This window comes from Piliocolobus tephrosceles, chromosome 16 (assembly GCF_002776525.5).
Source record: "Piliocolobus tephrosceles isolate RC106 chromosome 16, ASM277652v3, whole genome shotgun sequence".
Taxonomy (NCBI): domain Eukaryota; kingdom Metazoa; phylum Chordata; class Mammalia; order Primates; family Cercopithecidae; genus Piliocolobus; species Piliocolobus tephrosceles.
Genome location: NC_045449.1, coordinates 39,092,893 through 39,117,164, shown reverse-complemented (window position 1 = coordinate 39,117,164; position 24,272 = coordinate 39,092,893). Strand labels below are relative to the sequence as shown.

The 24,272-nt window shown below is 34.6% G+C and overlaps 1 protein-coding gene across 1 annotated transcript in view; it reads left to right on the top strand.

Annotated features, from left to right (window-relative positions):
• STXBP4 (syntaxin binding protein 4) overlaps nt 1-24,272 on the top strand; it is a 200,883-nt gene that overhangs the window by 88,073 nt on the left and 88,538 nt on the right. Inside the window, exon 13 of the mRNA XM_023204537.1 lies at nt 17,920-18,096. Coding sequence (XP_023060305.1) covers nt 17,920-18,096 — 177 coding nt within the window. The remainder of the gene's footprint in view (nt 1-17,919; nt 18,097-24,272) is intronic.

The following is a 24,272-nucleotide window of genomic DNA, read 5'->3' as shown; positions in this document are numbered from 1 at the left end:
CCAAAGTGCTGGGATTACAGGCGTGAGCCACCACGCCCGGCCAGTTGGGTCTACTTTTTAGAAATCACAGAATTTTGCCACTTTTAACCACTTCCATCAATGGTCTAAGCCGCCATCAAGTCCCGCCCGTATTACTATAACAGCTTCCTACCAGATCACCCTACTTTTACACTGCCTCACTCCCATACTGTCTAATCTGAACAAAGCAGCCAGAAATATTGTTTTAAAACTGAGCGTAGAATTCTCCAGGACTTTCCGTCTCAGTCAAAGTAAGCCGGAAGTGCTGCAAGTAGAAACCTACAAGTAATTGTTAAAGCCTGTGAGGGCCTACATGACCTGCTGTCCTTTCCCCATCCTAACACTCCTTTTAAAGTACCTCAGCTCTTTCCACACTTCTCCCCTCCACCCCTCTACTCATTCTCCAGCTCATCTGGTCTCTTTGCACCATCATTCCTCTAACCCTTACTGTGTGTGGAGGAGTTTCTTTTAGTATAACTGATTACTATCTTACATCTTAAATAATTTACTTATGTTTTGCTCTATATCTGTGTCCCCCATCTGAAGGGTAAGCTTCATGAAGACAGCTATCTTGGATTTGTTCTCTGATTTATCTTACAATAATAGCTGTTATGAGGTACTCAAACATTTGGTGAATGGATGAAGGGATAAATGAAGGATATACTTTAAGGTTAAACTGACAGAAAGTTGGGAAGTAACCAAAGATCAGATAAAAGGCTGTCGTAATAGTCTAGAACAGCAATGTCCCTTAGAAATATAATGAAAACCATGATATATTGCTATATTTTCTAACAGCCACATTTTTTAAAAAAGTAAAAAGAAACAGGTAACATTAATTTTAATGTTTTATTTAGTTGGATTTATCTAAAATATTACTTTAGCATGCAATAATATTTTTAAAATTCATTATGAGATATTTTTACCTTTTTTTATACTGTATCTTTGAAATCTAGTGTTTTTTAAATTTAGAGCATATCTTAATTTTTACAGTGAATTTTCAATGGAAATATTGGATCTGTGTTTAGATTTAATAAAATTTACGGTTGAAAAAGTGAATTCACATACACAAATTGTTCCAAACTTATTTTAAAACCTTCTGATAACTGAACTGAACACCAAAAATCTTTTTCTCTTAATATTTATATCCACACTAACAAAACTATTTTATTTTTTAAGAAGAATTTGTTTTTAAGCAAGATCTTTTCAAAGCTACATCTGTTAAGTACCTTCACTAATTCTTGTCAGCTCAGTATTATTAGCATAAAATTCAAGCCCAGGAGATGGAGGCTGCAGTGGGCCATGATCATGCCGCTGCACTCCAGCCTGGGCAACAGAGGAAGAACCTGTCTCAAAAACAAACAAAAAAACTGGCCAAGCCCAGTGGCGCATGCCTGTAATCTCAAAACTTTGGGAGGCCAAGGCAGGCGGATCGCTTGAGCCCAGGAGTTCATCTCCATGGGCAACATGGAGAACCCCCAACTCTACAAAAAATATTAGCATCAAATTCAAGGAGTGTTACATATAATGAAAGCAACTCTAAATTTAGCAGTATGAAGAAAGCACACTTCAAACTTTTTTCACTTTTCATAGCCAATTTATGTAACACTATCAATAATTGAGATCTACATATTACCTTATAGTAGAAAAATAGGTAAAATCATTATTTTTTATTTATATTATGAAAAGGTTCAATTTCACTATAAATTCTTATACTTATCTAGCTTCATAAACAAACTTTCCTTTTCCTTGTAGTTTGTAGTTTAACTCATTTACATGCACTGTGATATTAATGAGAAAATGTAAATCACACTAATCACACTGCCATTTTCTTTTGTCTGGTTACTGAATATTAGATGCACATTCCTTTTGTTTAAGAAAACCTTTAATTGGAGTTAAAAGTACAGAAAATCTTTGTAAATCTTTTTCATATCTTAGCCAAAAAGTATTGGCGAATAACATAGCATCAGAAAATGTATTGTCTTCCTTTTTTCTTTTAACAGTTTTATCAACTACTGATGACTCATAGAATTTACGTACATATACTAAACAGTGTTAGGAACTGTATCTATGATGCTTGTCATAAAACCAGCTTGAGAAAACTGAACACAAATATCTTCAATATGTATCATACAGTGGAATAAAACAATAAAGCAGCCTCTTCTTTGAAAATCAATAAATTCAAATTTTGTTGTTGTTTTTAATTTTACTTTGAGTTCTGGGGTACATGTGCAGAACATGCAGGTGTATTACATAGGTATACATGTCCCATGGTGGTTTGCTGCACCTATCAACCCAACATCTAGGTTTTAAGCCTCGCATGCTTTAGGTATTATCCTTACGCTCTCCCTCCCCTTGCTCCACCTCCCGACAGGCCCCAGTGTGTGATGTTCCCCTCCCTGTATACATGTGTTCTCATTGTTCAACTCTCACTAAAGAGTAAGAACATGCAGTATTTGGTTTTCTGTTCCTGTGTTAGTTTGCTGAGAATGATGGTTTCCAGCTTCATCCGTGTATCTGCAAAGGACATGAACTCTTTTCTTTTTTATGGCTGCATAGAATTCCATGGTGTAAATGTGCCACATTTTCTTGATGGGCATTTGGGTTGGTTCCAAGTCTTTGCCATTGTGAACAGTGCCACAATAAACATACGTGTACATGTGTTTTTATAGTAGAATGATTTATAATCCTTTGGTTATATACCCAGTAAGAGGATTGCTGGGTCAAATGGTATTTCTGGTTCTAGATCCTTGAGGAATCACCACACTGTCTTCCACAATGGTTGAACTAATTTACATTCCCACCAACAGTGTAAAAGCATTCCTATTTCTCCATATCCTCTCCAGCATCCGTTGTTTCCTGATTTTTTAATGATCGCCATTCTAACTGGCATGAGATGGTATCTCATTGTGATTTTGATTTGCATTTCTCTGATGACCAATGATGATGAGGCTTTTTTCATGTTTGTTGGCCACATAAATGCCTTTTTTTGAGAAGTGTCTGTTCATATCCTTCACCCACTTGTTGATGGGATTCATAAATCTAAATTTTTGATGCAATATAGCTGGAGCCCCATTTATCATCATGAAAATTTGTTTTTTATTATCTACCTGAAACTCTTTTTTGACAGATGTAAAAGAGTTAAAGATATCTACACTGCAAGTTTGATTTTTTTAGGCTGCAAATCAACAACATTTTATAAGTTTGGATGCCCTTTGAGGCAGTACGTGCCTGAAGTATGAATTTGGTAGTGTCTCTTGCAGGATATGGCCCACTGAAAGCTATTTTAATCAATTGATCATTGATATTCTTAGGAAGTTCTTATCGTCAATGGGCATTTGTTTTATTACTTAGTTGAATGTCCTCCATTTTTTATAAAATATGTTTCCCAGTAGTTTTGTCATAACTGAAATTACTATCTCAATCTAAAAATGGTTTTCTTTTTTGTGCAAAAATTCTAGCCATTTTATAGTTACAAATGTTGGACATTTACTTCTGGTGACTAACTTTATTGATTTTTTTTTTACTGCTAATAGGAAACTTCTTATCAAATTCACCATTAATCTGCAAAAATGACTATTAATATTGCTCACTTTTTATATTTTTCAAAATTTTCTTATACAGTAGACACACTTTTTGCAAATTGCAATTGCATTGTTCCAGTAATATTACTAGCTAATTTATCTCCATTTTATTCTACATCAGTAGTATGTCTTCACTTTAAATTTAAATTTAATTTTGTCCATACCTATTTTATGGACAAATTTTTACTAAATAGAAAAAATAATTATAGCCTAATAAAAATAAGTATTTTAATTTAATTACTAATATGATTTACCTCGGTATCATTGTAACTCATGCTGATTGCATAAAATATTCAGATAAACCTACTGTGTGTACCTATTAGTTGTAAAAAAAGATTTATAATTAATTAATTTTTGACACTGACCATATCAGTTACGCGTTTATGTATACTACTCAAATGACTCACGTGCCTGACACAGACATTACAGTTCAACAATAATGTCTTAAATCTTAAAAGGAATATCTTAAATAAATATCTTAATATCTTAGTTCTGCCAAAACAATACAGTCTTATTTGTGAAAAAACTTACATTACTTGTGTTTTTAAACTTAAATACAAACTAATTAAAATTAAATTTAAATTTTAAAATTTAGTTCCTTAGTCAACTAGCTATATTTCAGGTGCTCAGTAGCTACATACAACTACTGTGATTAGAAATGCTGATGTAGAACTCCACATCCTTTGTACTCAGAGTGGTCAGCAACAGGAGAGCAATCAGGAACTTAGAAATGCAAAGTCTCAGGTCTCATTCCAGATCTATAGAATCAGACTCTGCACTTAATAAGTCTTCCGGTGATTTGTTTGCACCTTAAAATTTGAGAAGCCCTCGTCCAGGCAATAGACAATGGAGGATTTAACTGGGTAATCATAAATAGTAATATACCAAAAAGGTCTATGCAAAAGACACCATGAAGATAAAGTCAACCAGATATAACAGTGATAGAATGTGCAGTAATAAGGAGAGACAACAGTCAAGGCTTTGTAATTTAGTGACTGAGAGGCTGTAATGATGCAATCAACAAAATAAGACAAATGAGATTGAGGGTAAAAATGTGTGAATTCAGAGTAGTACTTAGTGTATAGTTTCCAGTTTAAACAAAAATAATTAAAAATACATGTATACATCTGTATAAAAACCCACATGCATACATACTGAAACACCATTCATTTCATAAACAAACACCATAAAAAAAAGTAGACTACCCAAAATCAACCCTAAAAGTATCCAGTTTTAAAATATGTTGGCCATGGGTACTATTCAGCTTTTCTTATGTATATAGATTGATATTACTTTGTTAAAAGGATTTTGATGATACAGACCTATTGTTAATGAAAGAGTTCCTATGCTTTAGTGAAAATACCTTTCCATTTTTCCAAAGATTGATTTCTTTTTTCACAATAAGTGAGTCTTTAAAAATTACAGAGTGTGTATAACTCTTCTCTTAAAAATTTTTAAAAAGTAGAAACTTAAATTGTGTGAAATTTGGCAGTTTCTTTCCTTTGATATCCTTTTGAAGATCTTTACACCAAGCTAGTACAGTACTAATGATCATCCCATGCGAATTCCTTAAACACATAGATAACCTAATTATTAAAACAGGATGTGAAGGGCTCATTTTTCACTGGAAGGATCACCTTCATTGTTTTATTCAATCAAGGATAGCTACCAGAATATCTACTCACTGTTTTGAAAAGAATTAGCTGTACTGTTCTCTAAAACTCAAGTATTTTTTTTTTTTGAGTTTTTATGTCTTAAAGAATAACCGAACTTAAGTTTAAACTCATGAGCACAATTTCCCATGAAATTGTTGTTATTTTTTCTTCAAGTTCTAACAATTTTTAACAGGCATGGGCCACTCTTTTAGCAACTTCCTTTGATCAACAGCTTTCTAAAGCCTACTCTCACACTTACATTGTTTTTAAAGTTTCTTTCAGCATAGTATTATGACCTAAGGCAGCAATGAATTGGTGAACAGTCCAAAGCCAAAATATTTAGCTTGTCTGAACCAGTCTTTGCCCTAAAGAAACATGGGATATTAAGCATTTGGCAAATTCTCTAGGTTCAGATAAGCCCAGTTGTAGTTGTCCTCACCTGTGTAAAGGTTGGGTTAAGTTCTTGAGGAGAGCATGAAGTCCTGAGGCAGAAATGTAAGGTCAAACCAACACAGGATTCTCTGTGGACAATTGAGGTTGAACATGAATCAAGTAACAGCTAGTGCAGCTGACATGTGAGCTATCTTAGTTTTCAGATGAAGCAACAAAGGAAACTAAGAACAAATTAAAAGGAACAACAATAATAAGTGATTCCTAAAGTACTTTTCACATTTTCACACTTTTAAAGATTGTTTGTGTATTTATTTAAAAAGCAGTAAAGCCTCTAATTTTTAGAATTGATATGATTTCTCTTTTTTTTCTTTAGTGATCTAAATTTTTACTAGTTTTTCATATAGCACTAGTAGGTTTTTTAAGATGCTATCTCATCTTCAGAGGGAAAAAGAAGAAAAATACATATATTTGTCAGTCTTTTCTGTTCTAACAGCATGCTGCAGTAAAATGTTCCTGTTTCCATTTCAGATAGTCACTGTGGCCTCAGAATGTCAACTTTTATTTTCTATCAAAAACCCTCTTTACACAGATCCTTTATGCTATTCTTTTATAGCCACAGCCACATCCTACCTGCTCCCCTAACACCTGGCAAACACTGATCTATTCTATATCTCCATAATGTTGTCATTTCAAGAATATTGTATAAATGAAATCACACAGTATGTCATTTTTTGGGATTGATTCTTTTTACTTAGCAATAATTCCCTTGGGATTCATCCATATTCTTACGTGTCTCTGTAGGTTGTTCCTTCTTATTGATGAGTGCATTTAAAACTGGTTAAATCTAAATAAAGTTGGTGGATTGTATCCATGTCAGTTTCCTAGGTGTGATAGCCTATTACAGTCATGCAAGATGTAACTGCTGGGGGAGATTGGATAAAGAGTACATTCTCCTATACATGCCTGTAATCCCAACACTTTAGGAGGCCAAAGCAGGAGAATTGCTTGAGACCAGGAGGTCAAGATCAGCCTGAGCAACAAATCATGACTCTATCTCTACAATTATCTTAAAAGGCTTTTTTTTTTTTTTTTTTAATATATACTTTAAGTTCTGGGATGCATGTGCAGAAGGTGCAGGTTAGATACATAGGAATACACGTGCCATGGTGGTTTGCTGCACCCATCAACCCTTCATCTGCGTTAGGTATTTCTCCTAATGCTGTCCCTCCCCTCGCCCTCGATCCCCAGACAGGCCCCAGTGTGTGATGTTGCCCTCTCTGTGTTCATGTGTTCTCATTGTTCAATTCCCATTTACGAGTGAGAATATGCAGTGTTTGGTTTTCTGTTCCTGTGTTAGTTTGCTGAGAATGATGGTTTCCAGCTTCATCCATATCACTTCAAAGGACACGCACTCTTCCTTTTTTATGGCTGGCATAGTATTCCCTGGTGTATATTTGCCACATTTTCTTTATCCAGTCTATCATTGATGGGCATTTGGGTTGGTTCCAAGTCTTTGCTATTGTGAATAGTGCTGCAGTAAACATATGTGTGCATGTGTGCATGTGTCTTTATAGTAGAATGATTTATAGTCCTTTAGGTATATAACCAGTAATGAGATTGCTGGGTCAAATGGTATTTCTGGTTCTAGATCCTTGAGAAATCTCCAACTCTCTTCCACAGTGGTTGAACTAATTTACACTCCCACCAACAGTGTAAAAGCATTCCTATTTCTCCAAATCCTCTCCAGCATCTGTTGTTTCCTAATTTTTTAATGATCGCCATTCTAACTGGCGTGAGATGGTATCTCATTGTGGTTTTGATTTGCATTTCTCTAATGACCAATGATGATGAGCTTTGATTGGTTGTACCTGGAAGTTGGAAAAGGCTTATTTAAAAAGATTTTTAAAAATCTCTTTGAGAAAAGAAGTTATAAAGCTCTTATAGTGATAGACAGCAATCTGGTTGAAGAAACTCATTAAACAAACTTAGTTGGATTTTTTTTACACTAATTCCTTTTTTGTGATTCAGAAAGTGACTCCTGTATTCTCCACCATTAGATTCTGCCCAAGAAATTGCCTACGGTGAAGACAGTGAGCTTGGAGAAGGAACACCAGCACATAGCTTTTGGACAGCCCAGCTGGCATTCCTGTTTGCACAGATACCAACTGTACCTAGTGATTCATTAGAGGCGAATGTAGCCTTCTAAGCAAGCATTGGCAAACAAAAGTGTCTATTTCAAAATTATCTTTTCCAAATAGTTGTTGGTCTTTTTAATTGTAGAAAAGATCTTACCATCTTAATGATTCTAAGATAAATATTATTATCCTATTTATAATATGGAATTCAATTTAGAATCACAGAATTTTCAATGTTGGAAGAATCTGCAGTTCTTCATAGGAACCTTCCAGTTCATTTGATTATTGCCTATAGTAGGTTGGCCTAGTTAGAACTGATGCTGTTAAAGTTCTAGGTTCCATACTGTGAGTCACTTATTTTCTGGCTATTTAGGGATCACATGTCATACTTCATCATCAATTGTTTCACACAGCCCTATAGTAACTTACAAGGGAGACCTGGTAAGAGAATTTAAGAAACATTTCTAAATGCATGTTTTATAGGGAGTCATTGTGAATGCTAAACATACAGTTCTACAAGGAGCTCTCAATCTAGTAACAAAAAATAAAAATAGAGCCAAATCATCACTTTCTAGAAAGCATTTCATAATAGGTGTCCTGTGGCTGGTGAGTTGTTAGAGGCATATCTATATAGAAAAGTAGGCATTACTCCCCATAATTTTCTTTGCTTTACTAAAAACAAACAAATACACATCACTAAAATTCCATTATTCAGTTGCTAAGAACATCTTTGAGAGTATATTTTAAACAACTACTTAGAAGCTGAACATTTTGCATTTCTTAATGTTAGAGCAATATAAATTAATTTGGCTGACAAACTAGTAAATTTTACCCAAGGAGGAAGTAGTGATAAGGCAGTTGATACTGTAAAACTCTTATCTTGGCAGTTTACTATGTGAGAAACACTTTCTGTCCCTTACTTCAGTATGGGACTCATGACATTGTGTTAAATGATTTATTCACAAGCTATTTTAGAGTTAAAAACAAGACTTCTCTAGTCATGCCTAATCCCACATAAATAAATCACTCTGTTTGAAAATATTACTTTGATTAACTGTCATCCATATTAGATATCAAAGATTGTAACCATGGATTTGAAATTAAATTGTGAACTTCATTGCAGTTCTTCAGTATTGAAGGCAGCTGATTTTCTAATGTGGTTGCTAGTGGTATTCTGCTGCCCCAGCCATGTGCCCTGTATCTTGTCTGTGTCCCCTTCCCACCACTGCTTTTTCCTCTTTCCTCCTCTCATATTCTTAATCACTGTTTTTCCCCTTTCACTACTGTAATTATAAGATCTCTTTACATTGTAGTTATTAACCCTATTTCTGCCAATTCTGGGGCACATATTTCCCTCTGTCTACAAATTGCCTTTCTAATGTTTGTTTGTTTGTTTGAGATGGAGTCTTGCTGTGTCGCCCAGACTGGAGTGCAGTGGCATGATCTTGGCTCACTGCAACCTCCAGCTCCTGGGTTCAAGCAATTCTCCTGCCTCAGCCTCCTGAGTAACTGGGATTACAGGCACACACCACCATGCCTGGCTAATTTTTGTACTTTTAGTAGAGACGGGGTTTCACCATGTTGGTCAGGCTGGTCTCGAACTCCACCCACCTCAGCCTCCCAAAGTGCTGGGATTACAGTCTAATTTTTTTTTGAAGTTTTTAAACATAAGTGTTTTTGTGTTGTCAAACCTTTGCCTTTATGATTTTTCCTTTTTTATAACTAAGTTCATTCCTAGCCATATTTCAGATATATATTTACGCACATCCCTGTAATATCTTTCTTTAATTCATCTAAGAAATTATTTTGTTAGATATATGGTATGAGATGAGGGTCTACACTTTACACTGTTTTTCCAAATAGTTGTCACAACCACTTTTGTGTTATCACCATTGTCATAGATTAAATTCTTACATAATATAGGGTCTGTGTGGGGCTATCTGGTCTTCTAGTTGCTTTTTCAATACATATTTATTAGGTGAATGACTGTTTTATCTAACTCCTCTTTGGCCAGTACCAACTATTGCTGCTTTATGAAAGCCTTAAATTCTTGGGCCGTGTTTCCTCTTGTTTCTTTCTTTATTTCTTGTAGTTTCAAAATTTGCTTACCAGTTTTCACTGATTTATTCATCGACATCAACTTAAGAATCTTTTTATTTAGCTCTTGTTATGTCTAGCTTTGAATTTAGAATTCTTGGCCAAATTCCTCCAAAACAAAATTTGATGGAATTTTGATTCCAATTTAATTAAATCTCTAAAGGTTAATTTGGAAGGAATATTTTTCATTTTAAAGACCAGATCTCCCTTAAATCCCAAATTTCAGATGAATTCTAATGTTTAATACCCCAAAAGTTGCTTTTGAACTGTACCATTTTTCAATGAAAAGAGTTTAATCTTCAATTATGAAAGGAAGTTTCCAATACTATAAATTTTCCCTTTTGTGTAACCAGAATTGGAGAATTAGGAAAGTTTTTTTTTTTTCTATGTCAGTCTTCATTAAATCAGAAAATACATGTTCAGGGTTAAATATATTTTTCAAAGAGGGTTGTAACTGATATTTATATAGTGAACAATTTTCATATGATACAATTTATCAATTAGGTGTATTTTTATATCTGTCCTTGATTAGGGACTTCTGTTTATAAAGGAGATTGAAAATTGTTTCTTTGATTTTCTTTGATGGTCAGAGGCAGAAATCAATTTTGCACCTTTTGGAGAATGAGGCAACTGCAGGTAAAAAAAAGTTGAAAGCTCTTGGGAGGGTTAATTAGAGCTAATTATAATCTGATTGACCTGCTTTTCTTCCAAAAGCTTAACCAATCTTTCTTTGCAAAATGAGGATGGATTTTACTTTATCATACAAAATAAAGAAAATCTTTGTTTCTTGAAGTTCTAGATATCCATCATTATTATACACTTTAAAAATGAGTGTTGCTACCTACATTGTGGAATCAAGGATTAGGTAAGGTTGAAAAAGACCTCAAGATTATTTAGTCTTAGAGAACATGCACTGTATTTCTCATGATGGAAAATTGTGTGTGTGTGTGTGTGTGTGTGTGTGTGTGTGTTTTGTTTGTTTGTTTGTTTTGAGACAGAGTCTCTCTCTGTCACCCAGGCTAGAGTGCAGTGGTGTGATCTCAACTCACTGCAACCTCCACCTCTCAAATTCAAGAAATTCTCCTGCCTCAGCCTCCCAAGTAGCCGAGATTACAGGGTCCTGCCACCATACCCATCTAATTTTTGTATTTTCAGTAGACATGAGGTTTCGCCGTATTAGCTATGCTGATCTCAAATTCCTGACCTCAGGTGATTCACCTGCCTTGGTCTTTCAAAGTGCTGGGATTACAGATGTAAACCACTTCGCCTAGCCGAAAATTGTAATTTTTAAGGAATATAAACTAATGTTCATAATTTTAAAATCATATATACTTAATGAAAACAAGAAATAAAATTGACAAGTATAATTGTCATTTTTAGCATTGGTATTTTCTTCATTCCACTTAGTCTTATTTGCTTGATAAATACTGTAAAAAGATTTTTAAAAATTTATATAAAAAGAATATAATGCAGCCAGGCATGGTGGCTCACACCTGTAATCCCATCACTTTCGGAGGCCAAGGCAGGCAAATGTCTTGAGGTCACCTTGAACCTAGGAGGTGAATTTTGCAGTGACTTGAGATCATACCACTGCACTCCAGCCGGAGTGACAGAGTGAGACTGTCTCAAAAAAAAAGAGTATAATGAAATAATTTGCCTGTTATTATATGGTGTTTCTCAAAGCGTGGTTTATGATTGTTATTTTAATTGTTAAATGAAATGTAATTCTAATATTCCCATAAATCTGAACCCTTTTTTTGAAGAAATTTCCTGTGAAAGCTTCTTGCCTAATAAAGTTCCTTAAGGCAGTTTTTTTATATGAAAAATGAAATAGTCATTTTCATGGTTTGTCAACTCAGTTATATCTCATTTTATGTTAAGTAGAGCACCTGCTCATATTAGATAGGGTTTTTACTCTCAGACAGATTATGTTCTAATTTGGGTAGTCAAGACCCTTTGATTTTAGAAAGTTGGGTAATAAAGCATTTTAATGACAGTTCAAGATAGCAGTAAGAGTACTAAATATATGATTAATTACAGATGAAAAATATAAAAGATAAAAAAGGAGAGAAAGATCATTTATACAAAAGTAAACTGGAAAAAACAGATAAGGTGAAATCTAAGATAGATTTTGAAGGACAAGTAACACCTAGATGATGGAAAAAGGTGAAAAGTGTATATACCTAGAGGATTAATGTGACTCAAAGTGTCTTGGAAGTGGAAAAATTTCATCTGGTAAATGTGGTAAGTTAATGTACTTGGATATGGGAATCATCTAAGAGTTAAGTGAACTAAAGCTAGTAAGTGGGTTGATTTGGAATAGGTAGTAGAGAACTTTGAAGAATGAAGAATGAGGATATATTTTATCATGTACCATGTTCTTAGGTTTGTTACCTAAGGTGGTACTTCAGCAATATTTTGAGGAAATCAGTCTTTCAGAAGTATGCAGAATACATTACAGTAAAGAACACAATAGAACACAGTAGGCAGGGTGATCACATATGTGATTTTTGTAGTACCCAAGCATGAGGTGATAAAGACATAAATCAGTAATACAGTGTTTAGAATGGAAATTAAGCAATGACTGCAAATTACATTATAAATGAAGTCTTCGCAGTGGTTAATTACTGGTTAGGTGAGGAGGAGGAGGAGTTGGCTAGATGAATCATGAAGGGGGAGTGAGGAAAGAGAAAAGAAAGCATGTGTCAGAGGTTTATTAAAAAGTTATACGAATTCATATTCTCCCCCATACACATTCATGCCTGAGGGGTGATTTATACCTTCATTTGTCAATATCTGCAAAGCATTTTGGGATTATCCATTGATAGGTATATTATATATATTTTAACAAATCAGACTAGTAAGTTAAGGAAACTAGATATAACTTACTTTTAAACATTTTAATTCAATAGCCCTTTTCCTGCAGTAACCCTTAATCTTTTTCACAGGCTGTAATAGTACCAAGACCAAGAAGGGCTTTCCAAAGAGTGGATGGAGGAAGCTGATAAGAGAAGTATTCTTTAGGGCTTGGTAGCATAGGTTACATTGCACAAAAACAATTTCTCTTTGCAGTCACATTTTTCTCCTGTCACCTATTGACATTTTGAAAGATTTACTGATGAACTTAAAAATTGCACAACTTTTAAAGTTGGTGATGTGAATGTGTTAGCCAAATTACAGATGGGCCACTGCAATTAATGCTTTTTCCTTCTACTGTAGGGAGCCATTCATTACAACTCATAACTAGAGGAAAGGGCTTTGCATGATTGTTGCTAACATTAAAAAATACGTATGCAAATTGTGTTTCCAAACAACTCTCCAAAGTTCAAGAGCTGGTGTTACTAATTGAGTGCCTCAGGAAAACCCTTAATAAATTATTTTGTCTAGCTCTGTGATCACACAGGTGATTATGTATATTTTTTCAAGGTGAGAAAGAGGAAAAGGAAAAAACTGTGCCAAGAACTACAATAGTTTCTTCAATTCTTTTGTGAGAGTAGTTTTGATCTAATAAAATAGGTGTGATTTCCCATTATAAAAATGAGCACTGAGTCTTAGAGAATTATCCAGCCAGAAAATTTTTTAAAAGTAAGATTCTGATCTGAGATTCTAACCTAGTTATGTCCCATCCAAAGCCCATATTTTTTCATTCTAGATCATGTTACCTTGTCAGGGAAAAGTGCTGTATGTGGAAAAACACATAGCATATTTATTGTCCTGTGTGTGAGCTGTTACTGTGCTTTGTCCCAACAAATGTCAGAAGTATTGGTAGCCTACAAAGATTTTCATTAGTTCAAATTACATTTTCAAAAAAGACTTCGGTCTGATTTTCTTTAAAGATTCATTATGTAATATCGTGAGGCAGAAAAACCTCATTTTATCAAGGGACAGTGTAAGTTGAAGACATTTCCTCAGTGTTGCCAAACTAGAGATTTTACTTCATAATTCAGGATTCCCTTCTAGTACATTTGCTTACACTGCTTAGTATTAAAAAGCATAATGCTTATGTGGATTTTCTGACTTACTACTATATCTTCATTTTTCTTTTATTATCTAACCTTCTAAACTGAATTAAACTCTATGTAATACATAGTAAATCAGTAAATAGACTATAGCGTTTTCCCTGATGAGATTTCAGTCTCATGGTGAGGTACTAGGAAAATTCTGGCTCAATTGTTACTGACATAGGAGGCTGTACAGTTATTTATTAGAAGACAGCCTGGGAGGAAAAGAGAAAATGGATTTATGTGATCTTGTATTGCTAAATACAGCACAATGCTGTTATCTTTTCTTTACTGCTTCCTCTAAAAGTCATCATTTCAATGCACTAATCTTTTAAACAGCCATTCAGTGGTAACTGGGCTAGAACTTTGCTAAGGGGTCACATTCACCAACCTGACAGTTATATATTTACAAAAGAAATAGCATGAATTTATTCAGCATCAAAACCTCTGCATCTTTTACCACCCAGCTACATTTCACACTGTATTACCATCAGTGCACAATAATGGCTATATAAATTCCATCCAGATTCTTCATTTAATTAACTAGCATTCTTTGAACAAAAATAAAAGTGCTGTTTTTATAGAGGAATAAAAGCTGCATGAAGTGAGTGTGAAGAAGACAAATCATCAAATTAGTTATTCTTCATTGCAGCTATGGAGAATTTTCTGCGCTTCCTCTTTCTCTTTAGAGGCTTTGTTGTTTTTTTTGTTTGTTTGTTTTCTTTTCTTTTCTTTTTTAGCTTGATGAAAAATCAATGAAAAATGGAGAGTGAAGCAGCTTCAAATATACCTATTATAATGACCACATCATAAGCTCATCCAGGACTGGGCACTGATAATATTGTCATCTAAAAGTGATTTTTTAAAAACATTTTCTGTAGTTGGCGAGGTAGTACAGCATAGTAGCCAAGAACGTGAACTTTATAACTAGACTGCCAAATCTTAGCTCTGTCACTTATTAGGTTTGTGATTCTGAGTTAGTTGCTTAACTTTCCTATGCATCAATGTCCTGTCTATAAAATGCAGATAATAATAGGAGGATAATAATAGACACATCCATGGCAGCGTGTGGATTAACTGAGTTGATGGATGTAAAACATTGAGAATAGTACTGGCACATAGTTAGCCATTACCTCCTGTATGCACAGCAGCAGTCTGGTGTGAAGTTGATCCAGCTGTGTCACTAGAGACTCTCTTGATCATCTGAATGAAATTAACTGGTATGGTAGGCTAGGTTAATGTCCCTATCTTTTCTAGATATTTCTTTCTAAAAGTATTCTTTTATTATAAAACAATTACTTTCAGATACAAGGAAATAAAGTTCTTTGAGTCAAGGGCATAGAAGGCAATCGGTTGACCACATCTCTCCATCTGGCACCCTGCTGCCAGATTTAGCTTTCTAAAGCACTGTTTTCTCATATCATTTTCTGCTCAGAAGCCTTCAAGTCTTCTTCAGACTCAAGCTCCTTTCCCGTCATGCCTGCCATTTCTATCAGAGCCTGACTCCCTCCCTTTGCACGACCTTTTTTTATCCATTACTCCCCTATAGCAAGTCTCTACTCCAATCGTAATTGATCTAGTATTGTTTCCCATTGTGACACATTTCTTCTTGTCTCTTTTCCTTTGTTCACATTGTTCTCTTTTGTAACATCGTCTTTTCTTCATCCATTTATCTAAGTCCTACCTGATGTTCTAAGTTGAGACAGAAAAGGAGAGGTTATCTTTTACCCCTTTGTATTTTTGTCATAAACATATTTGCTACATGCAGTGGCTGCTAAATAAATGCTATTGATGAACTATCCTGTTGACTTTACCTTCAAACTATATTTAGAATCTAACTGCTTCACACCAACTCCACCACTATCACCCTTATAGAAGCTATAGTTAATTTTTGCCTGTCTCCTTTTTCTTCTCCCTGCTTCCAGCCTTGCCCACAATCTACAGTCTATTCTCAACACAGCAGCAAAAGTAACACTTTTAAAATTTAAGTCAGATCACATTGATTCTCTGCTCAAAACCCTCCAATCATTTCCTGTCTCACTCTGAGTAAAACGAAAGTTCTTTCAACGGCCTACAAATTCTCTTAGCCTCTGCCACTTCACTCTACCTCCATCCCTATATTCACTCTTGTTACCACTCTGCCCTCATGTCTTACTACTCCCCTCTTCCTAGACCCTACCACTCCTACCTCTGCTACACTGGCTTCCTTGCTATTCTCTGGAAGAGGTAAAGCACAACTCCATCTCAGGGCCTTCATGCAAACTGTTCCCTCTTCCTAGAAATCTCCTCTTTGGGAAATCCTGACTCCATTCCTCCTGCAGGTCTCTGGTCAGTTATCTTCTCAATGAGACATTTACATCTCATCCCTGATTTACTGCTTATCTCCCCGAACTTAGAGTGTAAATTCCAAAGAGCAAGAGGGAAAGCTTTTTGTCTGTATTGTTTAGTGTTTACCCCCAGTACCTAAAACAGAACCTGACACATAGTAAATACTTAATAAATCATTATTGAATGTATGAATGAAAAACTGACCCTTAAGAATATGCCAGCGTTCCTAACCCTCCCAGCACTTCAAATGTATTTAGGCTCAGACAAAAGCAAATGTCCCTTAACAGCACTGAAAAAATTAAAATAGCCATAGTTTAATATTAGCCATGGCAATTGGAGCAGAAAGTTCTATCGCAGAGAAAAGAGATTTCTGCATCAAGTAAATAAAAAGAAATGGTTTACAGTATAAGAAGTGCCATATTAAATTATATTTGTGTCCTGGGGGACTTTCTTTAACCCAGTCCCAAAGTACATTTTTTTCCCTCCAACTACATTTTGAGAGAGCAAGTGGTTTTGGCTACCCTATCCTCTTCCTAAGGTGGAGGGTATAGCTGTATGAGGAGTTTTTGTTTTTTCATTTAGAGGCAGAGTAAAACAGTAGAAAGACAGCATTAATGATGCAGTCAGGCAGACCTAGTTTCAGATTCTGGCTGTGTGTTCTTGAACAGGTCATATAACTTCTCTGAGTCTGTTTGCTTATGTATGAAATGTTTTTTGGTATGTCTTTCTCTCAATATTGTTTTAAAGATTAAGTAAGAAAAGACACGTGAAGCACCTGAGATATAACATGTGTTTAATAAATGTCTTGTGAGCATTGCATTCAACAACACAATTATGTGCTTTGCTACTAAATGCTACCTTTTGACTTAAACCGAAAGTAAGAAGTAGGCCGGGCGCGGTGGCTCAAGCCTGTAATCCCAGCACTTTGGGAGGCCGAGATGGGCGGATCACGAGGTCAGGAGATCGAGACCATCCTGGCTAACACGGTGAAACCCTGACTCTACTAAAAAATTTAAAAACACAAAAGAAAAACTAGCCGGGTGAGGTGGTGGGCGCCTGTAGTCCCAGCTACTGGGGAGGCTGAGGCAGGAGAATGGCGGGATCCCGGGAGGCGGAGCTTGCAGTGAGCCCAGATCGCGCCACTGCACTCCAGCCTGGACGACAGAGCGAGCCTCCGTCTCAAAAAAAAAAAAAAAAAGAAAGAAAGAAAGAAAAAAGAAAGTGAGAAGTAGTAGATAGATTGATGTCCCTGAGATAACTTTGGCCTCTGGAACTTGGTCCATGGAGAAGCCCCATAACACTACTACAAATCTCTCTGCAGCATCTGATGACACTGCAAGAGCCTTTTTAGAACATGAGTCCTACCACCTACTTGAGTTTTGTTGTAGCCTACTCTTTTTATCTTTTGAGCCCATTCTTATTCTTCTGTTTTCCATTTTCAACTCTCTTCTACGTCCTTTATTTTCAAAATGTTATGCTAGGTATATGAAGTCAAGAGTTTCCATACTGAAATCAACAAAGGAAAAACTGAGATCAGGCAACTACCTCATATAATAAAATAACATAACTATTAATTTTCAAATTGAAAAATTAAAAAAATGTATATTGACTTTTTGGAATTGTAACTTCCAGAGCAGGGAAAATATTCTGTGTAAACTTCGGAACTATTTCTTACATATTTTTTAAATGACATTAATTTTGAAATCTTTAGGAAGCAAAAGCTGCAGTTGAAGAAACAAGAGCCCTGCGTAGTCGGATTCATCTTGCTGAAGCTGCGCAGAGACAGGCACATGGAATGGAAATGGACTATGAAGAAGTGATCCGTCTGTTAGAGGCCAAGATTACAGAGTTAAAGGCTCAGCTTGCTGATTATTCTGACCAAAATAAAGTAAGCAAAGCAGTCATCTCTTCCAGTTACCATGGTTTCCTTGCCGTTGTCATGTATCCTGTTTTCATTTTCTTTTCATCTGCTCTTCTAAACTAGGTCAGTGTTTGTCTTCTATTATTCAATGATAGGATGCTGTGTCCTGATGGGGGTAATGTAAAGGTCTTGAACCTTCCTTTATCCAGATGGCTTTGGGGTGGAAAAGCATGTGCCCCAAATTTATTTAGGTCATCGGTCAAAATTGTTCAGTTAAGGTATTAAGTCCTGGAACTCTTTAACATTTAGTTGATTACACTGGTTTTTTTCTTTTGTTTCTAAACTTGCTAATTTGTTTTATGGGAATGGGAGGAGGGGAGTCTAGGAATGGGTATGCTGTTTGATTAGAGCATTCAAGGAAGCATAAAAGTGAAAGAATGTTTGCCTAATGCCTAGATAATTAATGGGAAGAAACTGAGTTTGAATTTTTTTTAATGTAAGGTGCACAAATAATTTCCAATAGATGATTTTCCAATTTCAATAGCAAAATACTGAATTTTTTTCAGAAGCCAGTGTGAACTTTTTGTTGTTGTTGTTGACACAGAGTTTTGCTCTTGTCACCCAGGCTGGAGTGCAATGGCGTGATCTCAGCTCACTGCAATCTCCGCCTCCCAGGTTCAAGTGATTCTGCTGCCTCAACCTCCCAAGTGGCTGGGGTTACAGACACCCACCACCACACCCAGCTATTTTTTTGTATTTTTGTAGAGACAGGGATTCACCATCTTGGCCAGGCTGGTCTGACCTCCTGACCTCAGGCGATCCACCCACCTCGGCCTTCCAAAGTGCTGGGATTACAGGCATGAACCACTGCGCCTGGACAGTGCAAAGTTTTTTATGCAATTTTTTTTACATAATACATCCTATATTCAGTGAAGAGGCTTCAAAAAACTATAATAGTCATATATATTTTTACTTCACTGAATTAAGGTAGAAAATCGAATAAATTGAAATAAATATTCATACATTTGTTCACTTATAAACATAACTGGTTATTTATATCTCTAATCTAATCAGTTTCTAAGAGAACATAAAGCAAATCTGAATAATTTATGACTATTTATTTAAACATTAAAAGGTTAAATACTTTAAATATACCACATGAAAATGAAACTGGTGTTAGAAATGCAAACTACCAAAGAAAATTTGAAATCTGTTAAAAGTCAGTAGACTATTTCTCACGTCTGTTCACTTAAACCAATTCCACAAGAAGGCTGAAGTTCCCATCACCCTTTGATAATACCACAAGGCCAAGAGGAAAACATTTAGTTGACAAAGCAGCAATATTTAGGAATATTACATATTCATATTTGTTATTTGTGACCTAGTATTTACATTCTGAAAATAGGTATGTGATTATGTTATGTGGCTTTAGCCTGAGTATGAAAATACTTTGAGATTTATCACAATATCAAAAGTATTATTTATTATGGTTACTTTTGAAGTGAAAAATCAACAGTGTTTAATATTTTAATTTTAAATAATATAACTTTCAAGAAAGTTCACATGAAATTATTCATTGTTTTTTGTTTTTTTTAAGCTTGAGTTATTTGTAATCTCTTCCAGCTCTTAACTGAGAAACATTTTTGTCCTAAGTTGCCTGGTAATATAATTAATTCAGTTTTTCTCTCTTTTATCATAATCGAGTTCTCATGCCATTTCTCTTAACAAGACTCTAAGCCAGTAACCTGTCTCTGAAAACAGTCTTTAAAAAGTCTCTTTAAAGAGCTATTAATATGAGCATCTCAACATTCAACATTTTCTAAACCCAGTATCAGCGGAAAAAAAGAAGGAAACCTTTTTTTTTTTCCGAATCGTGAGATTGCTTAAAGAGACATTGACCAAGATGTTACAGAATTAAGATTCAAGTGTCTATTTGTGGGATAACAGATTCTTTTTGTAACAATACTTTTATTTTTCATTATAATATTTTCTTCATGTTATTTATTTATTTATTTACCTTTTGGAGTTTTTATTCACCTTCAACATAAGAAATAAAACATTACTAGTACCTTTGAAGACCCACAGTGTTTCTTTCCAATTGCATCTCCCACCCTTTCCCTCAGAGATAACCACTTTCTTGGATTTATTGTTAACCATTTTCTTGAAAATTTTAGTACTTGTGTATATATTCCTTAACAATATGTTGTTTAGTTTTACCTGTTTATCAACTTTATATAAGTAGAAATATACTCTATGTATGATTCTAACCTGCTTTTCTTCACTCAACATTTTGTTTTTGCATTTCATCTCTTTGAAGTTTTTAGCTAGTTCATGTCTTCTCATTGTTTCTTTGTACTCTATTGTGTGGATATACTACAGTGTAATTATCCATTCTGCATTTGATGGACAGTGCAATTGTTTCTGTTCTCTTCTGTTATAAATGGTGCTAAGAACATTTTAGTGCGTGTATCCTGCTCCACATGTGTAATAGTTACCTGCTAGGAGTAGAATTGCTAAGTTGAATAATTGTAAGTTTAGCTTTACTAGGTAATGCCTACTTGTGCTTCAAAGTATTTGAACTCATTTGTACTCCCACCAATAATGAATAAGAATTATTGTTTACCCCACATACTTGCTGATGCTTTGTTTTATTTTACTTTTATCAATCTGGTAGTTGTAATACGTATTATGTCATTATAGTTTAATTTGAATCTCCCTGGTTACTAATGGCTTTGAGACAGTGATATGCTGGGACCAACTGACACTAGCTCATGAGAGCTGATTGCATGCATCTCTTCTCAACTCCATGTACAGTGATATCAGGTTGGTAGCTTGAAATCAGCCATAATGGGGTTATTTCTACCCATAAATGTTATAAACCAAGGTTTCCTCCTCCCTGGTAGCCAGTTGAGCATATATTTATCTCTTTATTAGGCATTTGTGTTTCTTTGTGAAATGCTTCTTCATATCTTTTGACCCTTTTTCCAGTGGATTGGTTGTCTTTTTCATATAGATGTGTAGTGATTCTTCTGGTTACTAATCCTTTGTTAAATTATATGTTATAAAAATATTCTTCCAAATTTCTAGCTTGCCTTTTCACTCAATGGTAAAATGGACAGGAGTTTTTAATTTTCGTGTAGACTAACTTAAAATCTTTACCCTCATTTGTCTTTTTAGAAGTCCTTCCATTTTCAAGGATATAAAGATATTCTTTTATATGTGCCTCTAAAAGTTTTAAATTTTGATCCTTCTGTAATTGGTTTTGTGGCAGTGTATGAGGTGAGGATCCATTTCATTCTTTGTTTATTCAAAATGAATAACTATGTCATCACCATGTTTAAAAAGCCCCTTCTTTCCTAGGTGATCTACAAAATAATCTCAGTCATATATCAAGATTTCGTATGTATATGAATCTGAGGTTCTCTATTCTCTTTTGTTGGTCAATGTATATTCCTCTGTGAATAACACATAGTGTTGCTTACTGTATCTTTTACAGTAAGTCTTGATATCTGATCATCCTGCCTAATTCTTTTTCTTCAGAAATGTGTTGGTTACATGACCCTTTGATTTTTTATTATCTATTTTAGATTCAGCTTATCAATTCCATCAAAAGAAAAAATGTATCGGAATTTTCACTGAAAATGTATTAAATAGGTAGATTACATTGGGAAGAATTTACATATTTATGATTTTCTTTATTTATGAACACCACTGAGGCACAGAAAGGTTACTTTCATTGTGACCAGATAATCTAGTTTATAGAATAATAACTGTTCAAAATTTGTTGACGTTTGCCTCATGGCTTACCTTGGAGTCTGTTTACAAATGTTCAAAGAAAGCTTGAAAATAATTCTGAACTTGTTGGATGCTGTTGTTCTATATAATCCACTAAATCAGGGTCATTAATTGTGGGGTTCAGTTCTTCTCTGTTCATATTAATTTCTTTGTCTGCTATAGCCATCATTTACTCATAGAAATGTGACAAAATCTCCCTTTTGTCTTCTCTTTTTAAAATTGTTTTGTATATACTTTGAAGTAATGTTTTTAGATGCATACAAGCTTGGAATTATAATTCTTTTATGAAAATGTCATGACTCTTCAATCTAGTAATCCTCTCTACCCCTTAATGCCTTTTTTTGATTGATAATAAATAGTAACACCAGCTTTCTTTCAGTTGGTATTTGTCTAAATACCATACATTTACTTTCAACTTTTCAATACATTTTAATTGTATCTGTAGTAAATAACAGGTAGCTGGATTTTTTCCCCATCTTACTAATTTTTGACCTTTAATTGGAAAGACCTTCCTATCTACACTCTTTTATTTGCTCATGCACTTGGCCTGATTTCTGCCCTCTTATTTTGTACATTTTATTTTCCCCATGTGCTCTAGTTTGTAATTTCCTGCCTTTTCTAATTTTTTTTATTGGTTCAGATTTCTCCTATGTCACCTTGCCCCATTACATTCATTCCTCTCTGTTGTTTTCGAAGTTACACATTCTGTTTCTAATCTTTAATGATTATCCTAGAAATTTTAACATTCTGATTTAACTTCAATTATAAAATTAATCAGTACCTTTTTTCTCTTCTTCTAAGTATTATAAGCACTTTAGAACACAAATCCAATCATCCCTCCCAACTTAATTTCCATTTTTGGCAGTATTTTAGTTCTTTCTTTTCTTTTAAAACCACAGATTAGACATTGATTATTTGTTTTGTGTGGTCAGCATTTGCTTAATAGACTCCATATTTAACATTTTCTGTTAAACATTCTTACATCTCAGACCTTCTCACTTTGTTGCTTTCTTCGTGAGTATGTATTTTAGAAATTCAAGTAGTAAGGATCTCATGATAATAAGCTCTCCACATTTTATTTGTCTGAAGAACATCTTTATTCAACTCTTGTTCTTGAAATATATTTTTGCTACATTTAGAATGTTAAGTTGGCATTTAATATCTTTCACTGTTTTTATTTCATGTTTGTGATGTCAGCTGTCAATCTGTCATTTGTTTGCAATCTGTTTCCTTCTATATGATTTTAAGATCTCTTTGGCTTCAATGTTCAGCAGTTTGACTATGATGAATCATGTGTTGACTTACTTTAATGTGTACTGTTTGGGATTCATTGAGCTTCCCGATTCGAAGAGCAATGTCTTCTGCCATTTCTGGAAATCACTAAGCTATTATCCTGAGTGATTTCTCTTTCATTCTTTGTATTTGTTCTTACATAATTCAGATTGGATGTGTGCTATAGCTTCTTCTGGCTGTTTTCTCTTTACCTTTTCTCCCCATTTATATTTCAATTTTTGTCTTTCTGTTCCATTATGAGAAGTTTCTTTACCTCTGTGGTCAAGTTCACCTATTCTCTTTACAGTTGTATCTAATTGGATGTCAAATCTGTAAATAAAGTTTCTAATGTAGTTATGTTTCATTTTTATTTTTGAGATTTATTTTTTATGTTATCTGGATCTATTTCATTTCTTGTGTATTATACTTTCCATTCCCTCTTATTTTTAAAAACATATTAAACATAATTGCTTTATATTCTGTATCTGCTCACTTAAATATCTGCTGTCTTTATAGATCTGATACTGTACTTTATTTCCTTCAGTTAGTTTTCATTCATAGAGCTTATTTTCTCATATGTTTAGTGATTTTTGTTTGTGTCTGTGAGGTCATGTTCTATCAATGCATTATAAATGGGAATTCTTTGAGCTCCAAGTTTTAGAAATATCTCTCCAGAGTTTTGTGTTTGCTTCTGCTAGCCTGGGACCAATTTAAACCAAAATTTCGGCATATGGCTTTTTAGGCCACACAGATAATGTAAATTCTGGCCCCAAACCTGCGTAAGTGGGGACTTTTGGTTAGGAATTATTCTGGAGAAACTTTTTTACTCGAGTCACCTGACCCAACATCAAAACACTGTTGACCTCTGTGAAGTTTACTTCTTCCTCGTTCACCCATTAAGTTTTCTGTTTTCCATTTGTGACTGTTGAGACCCCAAACTGTAGGCCACCAGGGATCAGCATATACCCTCTGAGCAAATTATGCTTCAGTGCTGTCTTACCCCAGTGGGTTCACTTAGCATTGCTGTTGCATGTCTCCATGGAATTCCTTTACGTCCTTGCTAGCTTTGTCTTACTTCGTGTGTGTGTGTGTGTGTGTGTGTGTGTGTGTGTGTGTGTATCCAGCATTTTTAGTTG